This window comes from Neocloeon triangulifer, unplaced genomic scaffold (assembly GCF_031216515.1).
Source record: "Neocloeon triangulifer isolate White Clay Creek 2 clone unplaced genomic scaffold, ASM3121651v1 ptg000014l, whole genome shotgun sequence".
NCBI classification, from domain to species: Eukaryota; Metazoa; Arthropoda; class Insecta; order Ephemeroptera; family Baetidae; genus Neocloeon; species Neocloeon triangulifer.
The window spans coordinates 14,880,930-14,901,258 of record NW_026775556.1 but is presented as its reverse complement, the minus strand read 5'-3'; the positions used below and the strand labels follow the sequence as shown (position 1 = coordinate 14,901,258).

Genomic DNA, 20,329 nt, shown 5'->3' with positions numbered 1-20,329 from the left:
TAGGTTAGGCGCAGCAGCCGCTCGAATTTCGGTCTATGCTCTTTTTCGGGCTTCTTTTATATAACAAAGTGTGTGGGAACGTGTGAGGCAAGAGAGGCTGCATAGTTATAAATTTGGGCAATTTGTAGTTGTTTCGTCGCGCTGCTGCTGTTTAATGGCGGTGCAACTTTAGGCTAGGAAAAATACGCGACCTTGCAATTATACGCTTGCGAGGATGCTGAATTTTTAAAGTATGATATAAAAAAGCCTTATAAAAATGTCACCCGTCAAAATGACTTTTCCCAAGGCGAATATTTGATGGATTATTCCGACTGCATTGGTGCAATTTTAGCAGTGGGATAAAAAGTGAAAAGGATTTGATTTGATCGAAGGACTTACGTAGCCGCAAAAAATGTGAATGATGTCATTTATCCTCCCGCTGAGAGAGCACCGAAGCATCTCTCTCGAAAAGCGCACATTGTTCTCAAGGGTTTTCTGCTTGAAATTAATTCTTATACTTTGTGAGGCAATATACGCTTTTCAAATGACGATATGGACACAACTGCCAGCAATTACGTAATCCATATACCTGAATCATTGAATACAAAAACTTGGTAATTCATCATCTTGAAATCCTACGGGGAAAGTACAATTTTATTTTATTTTTAATTGAACATTCATTTGCACTTGAAGATATTTAAAATTTGTTACTCTCACATTTTTTTTTTAATTTTTAAATATTAATTATCCGGCTAAAAAAAACTCAATTGGCCATTAACACCCTGATTAGAGCGAGAAGTGGGTCGGAATTGTCAAAATAATCAAGAGGGACCTGCCGAAAATGTGTTGGTGTCACGACTTTAACATATAAAATCTTTCTTTCCTCGTTACCGAGTGACGTTTTTCGCCGAGATTGCGAGAGATGTAAAGTGGGAGTCGCACGAGCGAACCACACCCTGCATGCCTTATACGAGAGAGTTATATGCATTTACCAGCATCTCTCTCTATGTATAACTGTATATTCATCGAACTGCATGCAATCATCGCAATACAAATATAAAACGACAAAATAAATTTATATCTCGCAGCGCTTAACAATTACGCAGCTGATTCAAATTATACACAGTTACATTCTGCGGTGCTGAAAACCTCTGGAGCAATCTAAAAAAATCAAAAACTGGGTGTAATTTTCGATTGTAAACCGGCTGGGAGTGTTGAAAATAAAAGTGAGAAACACCTGAGGGTCTTGTAAATTTCCATCGGAAATTTTCCGCTTGATATTTTACTGCTCAGCTGCGCCTGCCTGCCATTTGATGTAAATTTTCTCATTGTTTGGCCGCTTTATCTCTTCACCGTCTGCCGTCTGCACATGATATAATTTTCAAGGATCTAGGGATAAAACAGGAAATCCTGACCTCACGTAACAGACAAACCTTTCCACATCCCCTCACTCTTGTTTTAATTTACCGCGCGAGGCAGCGTGAAGTCAAGCGGCTGTGCAGGCGGCCCGTGTGTTATTAGTAAAAAATTGGGTCCGCTGCATGGATGCATGTATAATAGAATTATAGGAGAGCCCCATGCGGGGTTGTCGTGTTTTCAAATTATCGCCCGTGTACTATCAACTGCGAGAGAGAGAACAACCCTTTCTTATTTAAATACCGGTCGGGAGGGGCACGAAAGGAATTTTTACTTCAAAGGAGAAGCATAGATGTTACGATTTTACTTTGAGCTTGGAAATAAATCAAAAGGAAATTATTTTTTGTAGATTTTGTGATTGTTGATATTTTTAAATAATTGTTAATTTGCAGGAAATTTACAAAAATATTTTCAAATATTCAAGAATTTAAATATTTTTTTCCTTGTTTTAAGATTATTTTATAAATAAATATATTTAAATTTTATAGTTTCTTAATTCAAGGCTGTTTGAAAATTTCAGTTTATTTCATAGTTGAAATTTTTTCACACCTCTCTTGATGATATCATACTTTATAGGTGCAAATTCAAAATTGATGGGCACTTTCTGCACTCTGAAATATGCAAATAACCGAAAGTCAATTGTCGAGGCCTCTGCATTATAATTAAAAACAAATAGGCCGCACTAGTGGAGGGATGACATCATCGGCAGCAGCTTCCATTATATTCGAAACATAAATAAATCGACTCCGAGCACGATTCGAAGCCGCAAGAGCTGGTCAATGCTGACTGGAGATGAGACGGTCGAAGCAACACCATTAGCACTCGTTCAGCCGCCGAGGCCACGAAGTGACCTTTGCTGAAAAAATAAAAACTTCCCTCCTACGTAATATAGACACATTTTAGAGGCGAATCTTTTTTTTCAAGAAGCGCAAACACATCCTGCCATTGTGCGAATTCGCATGCAAATATATGCGCAACAGTCTCCGCGAGGGGAGCGAGAATTGCGCGATTTTATCGCTTGGCTAAATTGAATGCTTTGCGGAGTAAAAAGCTCAACTATTGTTGTTGGCAGCGGCGTCTTTGTGATTCAAGCAAGTGTTTATTTATACAACACAATTATGTTTACAATTGGATCAAGGTGGACAATTACGTAGTCAATTCAATTAAGAATCGAAACCGTTGCACTTTCAAGAATTTTATTTCATTACCTTCCGCCGCATGACAAATTTTTTTCGTCAAGCGTACGATTAATTAATTACAGCTTTGGCATAAAATGAAATTTAAATCAATCAAACTCACGCTTTACTAAATCAAGATAATTTTTCCTGCAAGTTGATAAATCTCGTTCAATTATTTAGAATTTTCCACCCGTTACAAGATTGAGATAATTTTTCAATTTATATATTATCTCAAGAGGCAGCACATTTCAGTGTCCGTCAGCACTTCAGCTAAACGATCGTTGCTCATGACTTATCTCAGTGAATATTTATTAGGTGGAGTTTAAAATGCAATTGTACCTGCTGTATAATTGCGCTCCCTCAGAAGCTGAGCAAATAATAAGCTGCTCTGGAAAAGCCTAAAGGGCCCCTCGCGTGCACTCTTGCTTTTCAACATGCGAGATCCTTGCTCCAAAAGCATCAACAGTTTTTATATGTACATACACTTCTTGCTCTTGAGAGGAATGAATAATGCAAAGGAATGCTTTTGCTCTATAAGAATCTGTGTGTGAATAATGAGGATGTGGAGCTCAGAGCAATTACTTTAATTGCGCACGAATAGTTTTCTCACCATTGGAATATTAAGGAAAGCAATAATGCCAATGATTCGTTTTTCGCAAAACTACAAAAAAAGCAGATATTTTAACTATACTTTCAATTAACGTTAACTAGTGACTACGAAGTAAATTCCTTAAATTCAGAAAAACGCTTTTTGCGGTCATAAAATTGAAAGAAAACAATTTCTTCAGCGCCCTTTTGTCAAACACGCCGAATTCCATGAAAAAAAGCCATCAAGCTGTTTGCTTTTGGAAACACGCACCGAACAGCATCCGCTGCTAATTCTCCCAGCAAAGGCCGTTGCACTTGACCATCTTTGCGTGACACTCGATGCTTAAAAGGCAATTTTGCCCGCGCAAGTGACAATTATCACAAAAATTAAAAAGAAAAACATTTTTCGTCACTCTGCTAGCGTTGTATAGTTTACAAGAGGATAACTCTTTGCATCCGCAATAAAAATGCTCTCGCGCCTTCGACTTATATAATTATTTGAAATTTGTGCTCTCGCGCCATGGGTGGCATTTGTTCATGAAAGCAGGCCGGAATTATTATATAGTGCATAATTATGACAAAAGGGTTAAGGACCTGTTTCTGCTTGCTGTTTGTTTTTCAGTGTTTTTGCGCTTAAATTATTACATACAGAGGAGTTGCAGCATCTCAAGATGCACCGCTATAATATGTATGTTATTTTTTTATTAGGCTGCAACACGCGAACAAGAGATGGGCAGACGAGTATCAATAACTCCGTAATTGCACTTCTTGGTCTCTTCTGAAGCCAGCCGGCTCATTTAAATATAAATATTTCCCAGATCAGATAATACATAAAATAACTTTTCTTGGCCTTTTCGCTTATTTGTTGCGCGCATTCTTCTTCAAAGATCGTGACACTCATTATCAGTCTTCTATACTAAAGCTTGACACAAAAGGGTTTACTATAATAATTCTCTTTGAACGCTTTGACTTTATCTTATTTATAGATACGCAGTGGTGTTAACGTTGAAAGAATGATGTTTCTGATTGTTTGAGCGATAAAACGCCTTTGATAATTATTTAATTGGCTCGTCCCTCGTCGCGCACAACAAAAACAAATAAACCAGATTAAATTACTTTTCACGTCAAGCAAAGTTGGTCTTTTGAAATTTAACTAAAAATATAAATTTTTATTATGCGCAATGGGATTTAATTGATAAAAAGTTACATAAATGCATCCATTGGCTGGTGTTGTTTGTTCACATCAAGTTCTGGCTCAAGGCAAAACTTTTCTTACAAGTTTTGTATGTTTTTATTTCCAAGAAGTCAACAATCAATACGTTTCGAATAGACTCTATCTGCATGTCATTCAGCACGAGCGAGATCTCCAAAGCGCATTTTTCCTCACCATATTCTCAAAGGTCAGCCGATCCTTCACCCTTGTGCTGCAGCTTCTTTCTTTCCATTTGCGCGCACCGATGGCAATTTAATTCGACCTCCAACTTGAGTGTATGTCTTTGTGTGTTCGTATGTAAACTTACACGCCGCGCTTGCTGCATTCAATAATAATCAACGCATGCTTCTCTAATTAGCATTCTTCTTTTTAGACTATTATTTAATTCCTTCCTCGAGTAATTAAAAGTCATCGATAAAGTGAAGCCGACAGTGAAAGGCCGAATCTCTTTAATAAATTGCTCCGGCTTCAAGAATCCAATATTGAAAGGGAGTGAGAGAAAGTGTGCGGGAGTATACGAAATTGAATTTGTCCGGTCGAGAGATGCTGGAGTTAAAGATAAAAACACACCCGGTCAAGTCGTGACTCTCAGAGCCGCACGAAAATATATGCAGTCGCACATTGTGAAGAAAAGGAAAATATTTATTGCTCAGCAGGTGCCCACATAAAAAATAAATCCGCCCAAGAGAAAAATCCAGACCACTAATGACGCTAATTAGCCTCAACAGAATTAAAAAATAACGCTGGAAATTATATTCCTAACCCTTTTAATCCTTGGAAAAATTTCCTCGGGGGTTCCGAGCTGCAGACATATGCCGGAATGAATAAGTGCAGTCAGGTATGGTCCCTCTTTTATTATATTCTTTGAAAGTGACAGGGAGGCGAGTTCATAAATCATCATTATAGATACCACCTAGAGCATTTATTTTGTCAGAGTGCATGCTGTGTATTTGTATCACTCCTGCGCGCCGCGATGCACCACTGAACTTTGAAGGTTACTCGAAATTATAGAGGCGAGAGTCAGAGACGGCGCATGAAATTGTCCCTTTCTCGGTTCGGCTAAATTGATTCTGCACCCGCTTCCTGTGATTTGGCCCGCGTGCCGCCTTTTAATCTCGCACAAAAACCCTCACGCAAGAAAACCAACACAATTCCTTTGAAACGGATGAAAATATAAAAATTCCATGTAAACGTTTTTGGTAAATTAAATTACAAAATGATAAATGCTCTTTTGCTCAATTTTCCATTTCATTAATTTTGAACAAAATTTATTAATCGTGGTCGTTAAAAACAATGTAAAAGTGTGCCTTCGAAATTATCTAATTACGGTCAAATTACCAATTTGAGTTAGAAGATTAATAAATAAACTACAAAAATAATAGACCCCATTACAAGGTGTAATCGTTCATAACTGGCGTTCAAATATCGACGCCTTTGCCCTGGTCGTTATTAAAAAGTGATAGTTTCCAATCCTGCAGCGGGGCCTCTCTCAAAACACTCGAAACTCCTGCTCGCAACCAAATAAACGTTCAAGATAAACTCGGCGCGAGCAGTGAGCGACTCCTTCTAAAGGTCTGACTGCTAAGTGGGCCACTTCCCCGCGGCTCTGTAATGGACCTACATACGCCGCCAAGGCAGCAGAACGCTTGCTGGCTTGGACACAGAAAATTTATATATACAAGCCGCGTTTATTTACCTTTCATTATGGCGAGGCACGGCCCATTATTTGCCATCCAAGAGAGTGAGTAATTTGAGATGGGCACCCAAACATTGCAGCTCAAAAGGGTTAGGGAGGGCACCAGTTTGATTTGATGAGGGGCCCAGTATTGAACAAAGAGGAGATAACCTAAAATTACTCAATTATTACACTTTGTGAGGAGGCCAAAAATTAATAATTTTTTTAAATTATTATTGTTCTTTATTCTTCTACCTTGTTTACATTCAATTGTTGATCACAATTTATTAAAAAAAAAAATTTAAAAAGAATTTTTAAAAACGGCACCACCTTTAAACAATTTTGCTAAAACTCCCAAGATTTTTTTTATAAAAATATTATTATTGTCATTTTATTTTTTTTCTTCTATTATTTTTTTTTAAAGCTATTTATTGACCAGTTGAAATATTGGTGAACAAATTACACAGCAGGCCAAAAACCGATTTGAAAGGTAATTGACCGTTGCTCTGGGCTGAATCCATAAATCTGATTTTTTTACCCATTCAATGCGTGACATGCGTGCGTTCGACGAGAAATGAAACGTTTTTGTTATTTGAACTGCATAAGAACGCACAAAAAATGAAATAATCACCAGTTGATGGTATGCACGCGGGGCAGCATTTCCTTTCATAAAACATCATAAAGTTGACAGCGCGGCACGATATGGAGAAGAAACGAAAACACAGAGAGAGATGCAGTTCCTCTCTCGAAATCTCAAGGATGAGAGCAGCGAGATAAGAGGCTTACAAATAAATAAGAGATGTGCCCTGGGAAAAAATGTGTGGAAGAAAAAGATCAAACCAAGCTCCAGCAAAAAAGCAGTTTGAAACAGTGAAAATTATAATCAACTGGAAGGAACAGAGAAATTGCTCTTGATTTATTTTTTAAATATAAGTCTATTGACTCCTGAGGTTATAGATTTCTCCTTCAGAGCTAATCCGTTGTCACAAGAGCACATAAAACAATAAATATTGAAATCCCTCCAGGGATGTTCTCAAATCGGATAGAAATCTAATTTGCCAGTTTGAACGTCACAATTAATTGGTTGAAACTTTCTGCATTTGTACTTTTATTTTTTCATTTGACGCTTCCAATTCAATTATTCCCGCGTTTCAGTTTTAATAACGATTAGTGTTGGCAAGTGGAGTGGCAGCCGCGCGTGTTGTTTCTGCACGCATTTTGATGCCGTAATTGCGCCGTGGTGACATTGTGCTGGAAAACGACATGTGCACATTCCTCTCGCGAGCCATAACAAGAGATTTTAACTAGGTTGCTCCGTCATGAGGATGACACTTTGGAAACTTAGACACTTGATATATAAATAAATCAAAACATCTTATATATCGGTGAGAATTCGCGAAAGGAAAAAAATAACGTTTCGCACATTGACCAGAGAAAAGAAATATGAAGTGCCGGCGAGACATGCAATTCTTCTACTTGGTTAACCGCAGATGATGCAGGAGGCATTGCCATTGCTTGTCATTTCAGGAAAAATATTTGAAATTTAAAAAAAAAATCATACAAATTCATTACAGTAGATATTAGCACTTTTTGATATTTTGGAAAATAGTTTTATGTTCAAATGGACATGATAAAAATTATTAAAATAATAAAATTATTTTTATCGCTTTCCTCCAAGTCTATATTAATTGCAATTGAAATCACGGAAGTCAAATAAAGTTACATTAAAAATTGTTTTACTGCAAATATTTAACAATAAATCTGATTATTTGTGTTGACCAAACAATTGTTAAATTATTCATATTAGTTTTAGAAAAATTAAAATATTACATTATTAATCAAGGTGCTATAAAAGTTCATAATTCAATTCATAATTCAAATAGAGAAACTTGGAAGTTTCCTATATCGATGACTGGGACACTCCGGGTTGAATCACGACCAGCTATGTTGATTTATTGGCAGAAAAGGACTTGTTTGCGCGACTTGAGTCGCAAACTAGGACGTGTATGAAGTGATGTCATTTCAGCATCTCTCTCTATAACTTTACTTTTGCCTGCCGCGTCTCCATATAAGCGATGCACACAGCCGACACTCGCTGTTTTTGATTACAACATAATTAAATTCACTGCGAAGGCTATGCAAGCGTTGCTTTGAGATGTTTTCATTAATGAGAAAGAGTGTCCATAACGTTGCTTGATGAGATGACGATATAATTCTAACTCTAGCAAGATTCGTTTGTGTGTGAAGAACGCACATATAATTTTTTTATCTTGGCGGTTGAACTTGAGATGCATCCATTAGGTAACATCACACGTAAGAGGTGCAAGGAGGCAAAAAATTAATGGACGCATGAGCGGCTCTGAAGAACGGGCACCGGACCGCTCGCCCTTGGCTGCGATTAAAGCACAATTAAGGCGTTTGATCTACGGCACGTTGGCGAAGCGATTTTGAAAGCGACGATCCGAAAAATTGGCTAATAGGAAGAAAATTTAATATATTAAAAAAGATCTCAATTGAATTACTAAATTTGCTAGGAAATTTGTAATGTTATTTTTTTACTGAATTTTAATCAAAATAAGCGAATTTTCCTGCAGAATAATTATTTTAAATTAACCTTTTTGAAACCATTGATGATTTCTGGAAAATTTAGCTCATGGCTGTATTAAATAAACATTAAAGTAAAACATTAAAAAACCTAAGACACTGACTGAGAGTTCAGTTAAAAAAAAAGAGAAACTGCCTTGTCCTTGGTCTGGTTAGTCTCGCACTCTCGTCAAATCATTTTCCCCTATTGTCCAGCAGTTGTGCATTTGAATTTCCTGTGTATGCGAATTCCCCACGTCGTTTCGAGGAACTGCTCGTTATTGAGAGGGGCCACCTGCCAATCACTTTTATTTTCAGCTGAAAAGGAAAGGGTTGAGCGCTTTATTGACAGAGAAGGTGGACGCGCAGACACAAAGCAAAGACCCTTTAGCCGCGGTCACCGAATGTGAGCGGGAAAGGAAAAACTCATATCCAAACTGTAAATCACATACCGTGCAGCTGTGGGGCGAGAATAAGGGAAAAAATAAATAGCGACAGAGACAAGTTTGTTTGAATGCGGTTTTCGCTTTTTTGACGGAAAACGAAGGTGTTATTCTTTGTACAAAGCGAACAATAAATATAGAGGATGTGTACTTTGAAGAAAGGCGCGAAGTGGGTGCTAACAATCGCGGACGAGAAAGGCGTGTAAAGAAGAAAGGGTCTAGTAGGTGGAATTCCAAATGAGGACGCTGCATGTCGAAAATAATATGTTGATAGAAAAGCACAGAGCCTTTTAATTTTACACTCTGTGGGATGAACAATCAATTTGCATTTGAATAATGCACGTTACATAACCGGCCCAACAGAGGCGATTAATCATCTCCCGGTACGTGTTCTTGTTAATAACAAAGGAAAGGCTAAAAGAGGAAATCCCTTTTCAAAAAACGGGGTACTTCATTTTCTTTAAATACGAGAAAATTAAATAATGACTGGGCGGTTTGCAGAGGTTATTTGATTATTCGCCACGTGCATTTTCATATTTACTTCAAATGAAAATCGTGCCTGAATCTCATAAGAAGCGAGAGAGTCGAAAAAAGAGCCGTGCTGCGGTATTATTAAATCAATTACTTTATTGTGTTCGGTGCCGACGGGCTGGCTCCTTCGCTCTAAAATGTATATATGTGTAAATGTGCCGACTTGAGCACACACACACATATACCTGATTGTGCATTGTGAAAGTATCACACAGTGGAGAACGTGTTTGCAAACGGCTCGAGTGCAGCTGTCTTTGGGACTTTTTTAGAGAACGCATAAATTTTAGAATTAATGAAGCTCTTGAGACGGTACTAAATTTTAACTGGAGACAACTTAAACTATTTGGGTTTAGAAAGGAGCAATTCTCTTACTTAGATGCAGAGAACCATAGAAAAAAAATATTAAGATTTTTTCTCTTTGTTTAACCAAACATCTTTGGCTCTTAATTTTGTGGTTTTTCTTCCAAGTACCATCGTAAATTTGGGCAATTAGCACCCAAACTCGTGAGGCGTGAAATTTGAAAAGCCAGTTCAAAACTAACACCGACTTTTTACATCTTTTAACTTTCCCGGCTGCAGTAAAGTCATCCATCCGCCTCGTATAATAAAGAGAGATACAATTGATTACGTCTGCTGCTGCAAATTTAAAACTCGATTTCGTTCTCACCGTCCAGATCGAATGGAATATTAGCTTTTCTTGAATGAATACAAATCGCGTGCCCGTACAAATGCCATCAAAAGCGAACACGAAAGCCAAATAAATTTTGGTGAGAAGATTAGGTTTTCCAATTTAAAAAAAAAAGCGTAGATTCACCTCTGCGGACAAAGCTCATGATGTGCACAACATAGAAATAGACGCCGGCAGCGTTCCTATTTGTTTGTGCTGGTATCATTATCTCAAATGATTTATAACAAAACACCAGCCCACGCAAGAAGTGCGTGCAGCGTATCAATTTTCGCAAATTTGTTCAGGCTAGCCCAACCGACCCACCTCAAAATTAACACCATGTCATTATCTCTACAGTACCTGAGGGGTATATTAAAATCGACCTGAGTGATTCATCCTGGGCAATTTCAATGCAAAATGGTTCCGGCAAAGCTAAACACCGTGTTTGGTGCCAATTTATATCATTAAAAATAATTACAAAATATATATTCTTAAATCACTTAAATTATCAATATAATATCTCATATTTAAATTTTTTTAAATTTTTTTTATAAATTTGCCCAAGTTAATAATGTAAAATATAATCGCATCTCCAATTCATTTCACAATTTATTAAATTTGCACACTTTTCTAAATATCTAAAAAATATCAGCAGATTAATTTTTGTGTTTCTTCTGTTTCAGCTAATATGAAGTTACTACTCTTTCTAGTCGTTTGGATAACACTCGCGTCTTGTGTAAGTACCATTATAATTATTGTATAAAATATCAATTTAATACAAACTCGCAGCACAGCCATGTTAGATTAAATCTGCCGTGAAAGTCACTTTATCCGTTCGATTGGTTATCAGCTTGGGGCAATTCGCACTTTGATACAGCAGCTGCTATTGTCAAGTTAATTAGTTAAAGTTGCACCTGATAAGCCAAAGAGGCCGGTGAGGGAACAGTTGCATTTGCGGTGCAATCGAGAGTCGGCGAGAGAGAAAGGCTGCAAAATTCGCCCGTGGCACACAAAGAGAGTGCGAGGCGGGGGTGTATAACAATTGTTGAGCGAACGGGTTGCGATCTGAAAAAGTGGAACAGTTCCTTTCCATCGCGAGAGACGTGGTCATTTTCAGGTCGATTTAGCGTTAGATGATCTCTCAGGGCGTGGCACGCGAGGGAGAGAAATCATTGCGGCTTCAGATTATCTAGTTTAACGAACTTATTTTATGCAATTTTATACATTTGCAATGGAACTTCGCCAATTTTCAATCCTGTCGTGCATCAAATTATTATAATTATATGGACGTAAATTGTACTCACCAGGCTTTGCAGAAAAATCCAGGTAGCTTTCAAAAAGATTGGCACTGCACCTGAAAATCGCATACAATCATTTATATTTTTGTAATTAAAAAAAAACTTTTATTTTTTGCAATAATCCTGTGTTTAAATTTGATTTTTTTATTTTCATTTTCATCCTTATGAATTGCCAATTATATATTTTTATAATTTAACTGTATCTAAATTTATAATGCAATAAAATCTGCACTAAAAGTTAGAGGTTGAGGGCGTCAGTGTACTACTTTTTTCTTTATTACTAGCGTACAATGCAAAGAATGCAAACCCACTGAAAATATTGGCGCGAGAGATTTATATTATTAGGGTCAGGCGTGGGTTATGTGCAGGCTTTTGTGAAATCACTTCCTACTGGCCGAGCGTGAAAATCGCGAGGGTCGTTCGTCGCTCTCTTTATATTATACTTTTGAATTCTTTTTCCGTTTGATTTCCTTTTTGCAGTCACCGCAGTGTGACTCTGGCTCGATTCCCAGAAAAGCAGCCGCGCGCGGCACCACAAAAAAAGACAGATTTTTCGCCGCAGCTAACCGCGGATCTCTGGCAGAATTACATAATGAGAAGGTTGCGCTGAGTAAACAAGAGAAAAAGCGCAAACAAACTGAATTAAATCGCGTAATAAAACGGTCGGACGCTCGTTTATTTGCCGCAGAAGAGTTTTTGTTGTTTGGCAAATAACAATAATATAGTAGAGCACGCATTTGCACAGAGGACTTTGAACTTGGAGACGTGCGGTGTACCTTGAAAAGATGTGCTGCGGTTCTGCGAAAATTTGCGGGCTATATATTTATATTTATTTGCGCACATTAATCCAAGAAAAGCACATTTCGTACGAGTCATGCGAAAATATTGCCTGAGAAATTATGATGTCAACTTCACAGTACAGTACGTGACTTAAAACTTTTTTTCTGCAAAATAATATTCATACTTATTATTAAATTTACAGTAAAATTCTAAATTTTATAGATCATTTTTAAAATGAGTTAGAAATAAAATAAATATCCAAATATTATGTCAAAATTTACTTTATATATTTATTTAAAAAAAAATATATTATTTATGTAATATATTTCCATCTTTCCCAAGTTGGATTGTGAAACCATACAATGATTTTTCCATCAGACAATTTTATAAGCTTGAAACCGTTGTATATTCTTTTTTGTTACGGATATTTGCGGGAGACAAAGGGTGGGGCCGCTCTTGATTCCAGTCGCAAGCAAGGACGACAACTATACGAAACTTTTTTTAGTATCGCTATATAGCAAGCGTTTTACTTTATTTGCAACTCGATCGGTGGGCACTTCATGTGCAAAATCGCCTTTCATACCGTCGATTTAAAGCGAATGCATCATGGCGGCGAATCGTGCGGCCACCAATTCGAGAAAACAAGGAGCGGAATAATAGACCGGAACAAAAGAGATTTGGCCAGACAATGAATCTGGACCTTTTACATATACACACGCGAAAGAAAGGAAATTGTCTGCACGGTAACTGTAAATCTGCGAGAACGCCCTTTCCAAATTAAACAATTATATTATTAAGAGAGAGAAAAAAGGCGGACTTTTATAAATTATATCATTTGGGAATAAAACAAACAAAAGGACCGAGGGAAAATCGCGAATTAATTCCCACTAATGACTGCGCGAGTAGGTTGCAGAATCTCAAGGATACGCGCCTAAAACACCAGCAGCCTGGTAACCTTCCCTCGAAAAATTCATTGCAATCGTTTTAATCTTTTTTTTTTACCTTCCTTACGCACGCAGATGACCAAACTCTCCGGCAGAGGCGCCACAAAAGGTTTTCATTATTTCATTTGGCACAGTTTGACCTCCAAATTGGAGAATTAAAACGAGAAACAAGGCTCGAGACGTAACCCACGCTGGCGGATTCCACATTTATCAAAACGGCAATTTGCACGCCACATTTCACGCTGAATACAAACTTTAGATTTTTGGACAGGGTGGAGGCCTGACTGGCGATTTCATGGGAAACAAACATGACAAATTAATCACGTTCTAGTACGTAAAAGTCTTTATTGCATCGTAAAATTTCAAATTTGTTAGATTTTGTTTGCTTTAAAATTGTTTGTATTATAAAAAGAAAGATAGTTCTTGTGGAATTTATAAACAAATAAATGTTGTGAAAGTACAGCTTTTTCTGTGCTTTTTTTTTCGAGGCACCTGACACATTCTAAAAAAGGCGACGAGATGGTTATTAAACTTGCTAATAGTACTCGGAAATATTTGGCCTGCGTCCTCTCGGCTCATTTTCTCTCCGCACGTCAGATCCAATATTGAGATGACCCGAGATAAATTTTCAATTACCACCCATTCGATATTGTGCGAGTTTGCGATGTTATCTATGCGATTCAAGAGTAGATCATTGAACTGACCTTTGCATATCAAATTTCAACCCGTCCGAAGGCGTGTTTCGGGAGTCAGTGCTCCCCGAGAGAGCGAATAGAGCGAGTTGAGAGAGAATAGACGAGCGAAACGTGTGACGCTCGAGTGCGTCCAACATCGCATCTGCATGCTGCGCTCCTTCTCCATTTCACAGCACACACAATTTCAGCAGTTTCTCTCTTTTCGGAAGAAACCAAAAGTTGTGTAACAGAACGAACGAATTAATGCATGGCTAAACGATGCAATGGAAGAATTTTACTTAGATTTATGTCTGAAGTTCCGAACCAGTGCGCACAACAGATCACGATTCGCTCTTCTTGAGGCGAGAACAAATCGGTGGATTTTCGAATGCGTGTGAGGAATATTTATTTTGAGAGATAATAAATCTCCAATTTTTTTTTCTAGTATTGTGAGTCAACAACCCGCACGCATCATTAACGCCATCATCCTTAAGGTGCTTAGAGAATATCAAAACATGAATTTGATGCTGATTAATCAAACTAATTGGGCGGCTTAGTGTTTTGGCCAATCAGGACGAGAGGCAATTTGGAGTAGCGGTTTTAATGAGCTGTGCATGTCGTACTTCAAGTGTAATTGGCATCAGGCGTTGAAAACTGATGATGATTCAATTTTTTTCTTAAGTCAGGCAAAACATGAAAACGTAATCATCAAACACGCATGCAGTGGGTTCTTTCAATTTCTCGCTCAAGTGCACTTAAAATTCTTTAAGAGGCTGTTGTTTTAATTTTCTCACATTATGCATAATTTAAATTCTGCCGGTGTTCAATTAAGCGACGTTTTCAATGAGATATTTATCAATCGCCATACGACATTCTTTATTTCTATTGTAATTAATGCCCTCATATAAACGTGCATAAATTGCAAATTTTGAAGTGCATAAAACGCACGTTAATGAGATCACAAAAGTACAATAAATGCGTATGTATCAGCATAAATCAAGGCATCAAAGCACGCAAGTCGATCTCAAGGATTTTTCGCAGCGTAATAATCGCCTGCTGCTCTCATTGAACTCGTGGTGAGCGCGCGATTCATGCCGAGCTCTCTTTTTTCGCTCATTAACCATGCATTATTCATGTTTTATATACAATTGAAGCGATGAAAATATAAATACCGCGGGCCAGACAAATGCATCACAAGTCAAGACTCGAGCTGAAATTTTATTCAATTTGCACGTTCTATCTTTCTCTTGCCGAGCAGACATGCAATTTAACTTTCACCGCGAATTTGCACCTACTATAACTTGGCATTCAAGACTGAACAATGAGGATGCAGAATTTTCAAATTATATAAATTGAGCCAATTTGCATCTGATTTACGTGTTCTAAAAATTATAAACAAAAATATTGAACAAAATGATTTTTAAACGTTTATAAAAATATTAAAAAAAAAATCAGAAAACTAATGTTAATAAATTTAAACCTAATTTTTGCTTTCTTTTAATTAGAAATTACGTAATGATTTGGCCCGGGATCAAAAGTTTAAACAATTAACCTGTCAGTGGCGCGAAAAGCATTACATCATCCATCAGTCTATTGTGATTGATGCTTGGTTTTCCCAAGTGCCAATTTTCTCTTGAATTTTCCTCCGCCACAAGGAAACGTTTACCCCAACCAACCGAATTCCGAAAATAATACGTCACAAATTTTTTATTCCTGTAATTACGTAACACGACGTAAAGGGTCATCCCTGGAGCAAACGCGACGCGTCTAGAAAGTCAGTATTAATTCCCGAGCGGAATATTTAATGCGTTTGATGCAAGATAGGCATAGAGCGGGTCGTCGGTCGCGCTCGGCGCGAGTGTTGGCGCTGCAGCCTAATAAGGCGACCCGGGTAGGCGAAGGCCGTGCACTTTTCTCCGCTGCCCACACACCCTGCCCAAGAGTGGGCAGACGTCGCCATTTCAGCGCTAACTCACTCTCCCTTTTAAAATATATCCGTGGCGCTCCACATTTATGCCGAGCATCCGCGGTGGCGTCGGCCAAGGGTGTGGTGCCAAACAGGCCCCTTCTGAATCACCCGATAATTGCGGAGGACGAATTAAAAACGGACTGCACGTAGTTCATAATAAACTTCGGTCGATTGGTTTTGACCTGGAAGTTGATTTGCTTTCTAAATTCGCAATGTGGTGCATCATCTTGCCTTTCCAATTAACCTACGCGAATTTTCCTAATTTGCAAAACTCGCTTCGGATGCGATTTCTTAAATATTGGGGGGGCATCTTTAAGGGTTTCAATTAAAATGAAATATTCATAAAATTATTTTACTAAAAATTTTAATTAAAAATAAATTTAATTTAAAAAAAAAATGCAGTCACTCTGTTACTTTATATAAAAGGAATTTCTCTGATGCCATCATAAAGTTTGCTGATTCACTATCGCAGAGATTAGCACTTATTCGGCCTGATGGCTCCCTGGCGTCCGTTAATCGTGCCTTACCACAGAGAGCACTTTGGAGAATAGACCTGTTCGCACACATCACACAGAAGTTGAAGATCTGTGGCGCAAATTATCTCCGCGCGTCGATCGTGGGAACTGATTTATTAGCCGCGCACATCTTCTAAAGTGTCTCGCGTGGCTTTGAGGTAACTTTCAATGAGAGGCGATATAGATCATCTCTCTCCTGCCGGTCTCTTTTTTGCATAGTCCCGTTTAATTGCAAGCAGCTTTGCTGGCCGAAGGCGTTTCATTTTTCACCTTCACTCGCCTATAAGAAAACATTCATGAATTACTCGGCTATAAATCTCACATTTATAATAATGCTACAATTAGTTCGCCGAGCAGATTTTTCATTCGAGGTCTTTTGAGAAAGAAAACATAATGCAGAGGCATGAGGTTGGCGGTATAATTGTGCTAGATTATATGAATTGATTACCATCAACTTGCTTGCACATAAGAAAAGTGTACTCGGCGCTGTTCGACATGACTCACGAGATCATTAAAACGTCTTTAGGGTAACCATTTCAATTTGCGGTTTTTGCTAAAAATTACGTAACCAGCTCTTTTAATTTTTTTTAACTCGGCAGTCACATTTCATTAAGCGGTAATTTTGACTTAACTGTTGCTATCATTAAAAGAAACCGAGACGATTAATCCGACTTAATGACCGTGCAGCGGGCGGTTCTTAATTTTTTTCCAGCTCCTTTGAATATAAACCGTCGGAGGTTCTCAGGCAAAACTGCACTTGCCGAAATCCGCTTAAGCAATTAAAAAATTATTTGGAGCGTCATCCGCGGCGGCGCCAATTATTGCAGCCGTTTGCAACTGTTCTCCATGCATGCGTCGCCTCCTCCTCTTTAAAAAGGTTTTTACGAGCGGGAGCTCCCCTTTTCGCGTTATTTGTTTCGGAGAACAAAGACCGTCGTATATATGAAAGGCCCTCGTGCGTTTCTAAAACAATGCATCGCCTTGAAATGAGACGAGAGAGAGATAGAGAAGGAAAGAAAGACAAAACGAACAGTTCACCACACACAACACGTATAGCGGACCCTCGGATCCGTCAATGTAGGTGGCGAACGGAGGAGGAAATTTATCTACGAGATGAATAATAAATTTTATTGCCTAGAATGTGGCAATAAAATTTAAGTAACTTTTAAATTAAACAGTTGAGGAAAAAAATCAAAATAAATTAACCAAGTAAAAAAGCTAGTAAATGACGTAAAAGTTAATATTACTTGATAATTAATTAAATTATATCATCAAGTAATATAATAAATTAATGATTTTAATATCTTATTTTAATCGCATATAATATTTTTGTTTAAGATTTTCACAAATCAATTTAATTCATATGTCATTTTTCTTGTAGATATCTATAAAAACAATTTAGTTGCAAATTGTGTTTATTGATCTATCACAAAGGCAATTGCTGCCCATAACGGGATACATCATTTATACATTCAAAATTATACAAGTTAATATAATTGAGAGAAAAAATTTACCACAATCTTACCATAAAAATGTGCGAATTCTAAAACAATTGAAAGTTATTAAAAAAAAAACTCTACAGCGCGATCTGTATCGTTTCCTAGCATCAATGTCTCCTTTCATAGATCAAAACAATGATGTTGCATACTCTCTCGGCTCCCCTTTATGCGAAAACAAAAAGCGCACACATACTAGGAGAGTTCAACGCTCGAGACGCTGCGATTTTCAGACAGAACTTGGATTCTATCCAACAGGCCACACACGAGTATAGCCATTTCACACTTTTGCCGAAGAAAGAGTCGTTTTTTCTGCATCACGCGCTCCAAATAATGATGTGGAGCTGTAACCGAGCAAAAAGCTTTTGCTTAATGAGCTGTGACTAATGAAAGGCTCTAACCCTCAAAATAAACCCTTTCCTTTTGTATCCTAAAGAGCAGATTTTTAAAAGAAGACAACAAACTTCGGTATATATTATCAAGGAAACTAAAGCAAAACTCCTAATGAAAGAAAGCAACCATTTTTTTTTCAAATCGGACCGCCAGAAGGAGACTAATGATGTAATCGTTGTTTGTATCATTAGAACAACAACTGCAAATTAGACTGCTGAGCACCATGGGAAAACAAGACGCCACGGAGTGAGAAACAAAATTACGAGTGTAGCCGAAAAATAATAGGAGATAATGAATAAAGTCAAAAGAATAAAAAATAATAATGCGAATAGGAGCAAATGGCAGGGAACTTCCGGCAGAGATCATTTCTAGGAATATTTTTCTCTCAAACTTAAATCAACTCCGCAGAGCCGAATAAATTTTATAAACACTCAGGAATAATAAAACAAAGTAAAAATAAAACATGGTCCGTCTCTCTCAACATTCCTCTGGCGAGAACAGCAATTGTGCGAATTACAAGCATGACGAAAAGAACATGCTGGACGGCTCCGCAAACAATCTCTTTTTGCAGTTGTTATGTACATTTTGAATGTCTTTTATTTTCTGCTCTCGGCATGCCAGTCATGCATTATTTTGACGGCCGAAAATGCAGAGCTGGAACGAGACGGGTGACGAAAAGAGACGCAGAAAGAAAGAGGGAATTGTCGTCGTCGAGCCAAAAAGAGAAGTTTATTCACCTGCGCCACGCGGAAGACCTCCCAAAATGTTTTATGCTATTTCAAAAAGTGCATCGCAATGAGGTACATATACCGGTGCGACTCTTGTGTGTTTTTCAAAAGAGTCGCCGTCGTGATTCAGGAGAAAAGTTGTACCCTTGCGATTTATTCACTTCTCGAATTCAATATATACGCTGCCGAATTCACGATGCATTTTTTGTTCGTGGAAGATCGTGATGTTCAAGAATTGAGAAATATTTTATCGCACTTATGGACTCGCATTTTATAAGGTTCTGTATAATAGCGTTCGGATTCCGCTGCAACACCGGCTATAAATTTAATTTAACGACCTCAGTGAGTTTTGACTTTCCCGTTTTCAATATAAATTGCATGGTTAAATTGGCTTTATATGGCTTTTAACCACCAAATCTTCGATCTTCCGCACGAATTTTTATATACTTCTAAATCAGCTATCCAATTTTTTCAAGGATGAAACCCCGGTCTTGTGTCCCCTTTTTTCATCGATTTATGAGCAAGCACGTTCGACAGAAATTTCACTCCAAATTTGCATAAAATCGGATATCATTTTCCATTCTCTGGCCGAGACAAAAGCGCTGCAATAAATCCACACACGAGCGGTGAATCAGCAAGTCTGGCCGAGAGGTGTGAATAATTTGCCAGCCGCTGTCACCGCATCCAGAAATTATATATTTATTATTTCCCAACCGCGCGGTGCGAATTGGAAACAAATAAGATAGAGAGACACGCAAATTGCTCCTCCTCAAAGGAGCAGCAAGTGATGGGAATTTATTTCTCTCTTCGCCAAGAAAAGTTACGAATAATAACAAATAAGTGAACGCAGTTGGCTGGCGAGTGAGATGCGTATATTGTCAAGTGATGCATTCCCCCGAGTATGCGTAACAACTTCTTTTGATGCGCGACTCTTATACCCGACTTTCCCTCTTAACTTGAAAAATGAACAAACAATGCGTGTTCTCCAGCTGGCCACTCGTTTTTCTTGTAAGTCGGGTATAGAGTGCATGTCGCTGTGTTGCAATGTTAACAAAAAGTTCTTTGAACTGTCCGTTGCCAAGAAGCCTTGACCTATCGAAATTACAATGCAGTGTTCTTTGAAAAGAAAAGTATTTAAATTCATTGTAACTTAAAACGATTTTAAATATGTTTATATTTTTTCCATATTCATTTTAATCAACAACTCTATTCTCGGTATTTTTTTCTAAATTAAGAAAAAAAAATACTTTATTTACAAC

At 37.7% G+C, this 20,329-nt stretch overlaps 2 protein-coding genes across 3 annotated transcripts in view; one reads left to right on the top strand and one right to left on the bottom strand.

The window, feature by feature from the left end:
* The window catches only part of LOC132199529 (uncharacterized), a 116,435-nt gene that overhangs the window by 2,169 nt on the left and 93,937 nt on the right, over nucleotides 1-20,329 (top strand). For both annotated transcript variants that reach the window (XM_059624330.1, XM_059624328.1), the window contains exon 2: nucleotides 10,957-11,009. In XM_059624330.1, coding sequence (XP_059480313.1) covers nucleotides 10,957-11,009 — 53 coding nt within the window. The remainder of the gene's footprint in view (nucleotides 1-10,956; nucleotides 11,010-20,329) is intronic.
* The window catches only part of LOC132199522 (protein sprint), a 217,233-nt gene that overhangs the window by 186,525 nt on the left and 10,379 nt on the right, over nucleotides 1-20,329 (bottom strand). The window contains exon 2 of the mRNA XM_059624321.1: nucleotides 11,578-11,627. The gene's annotated coding sequence lies outside the window, so the exon portion shown is untranslated. The remainder of the gene's footprint in view (nucleotides 1-11,577; nucleotides 11,628-20,329) is intronic.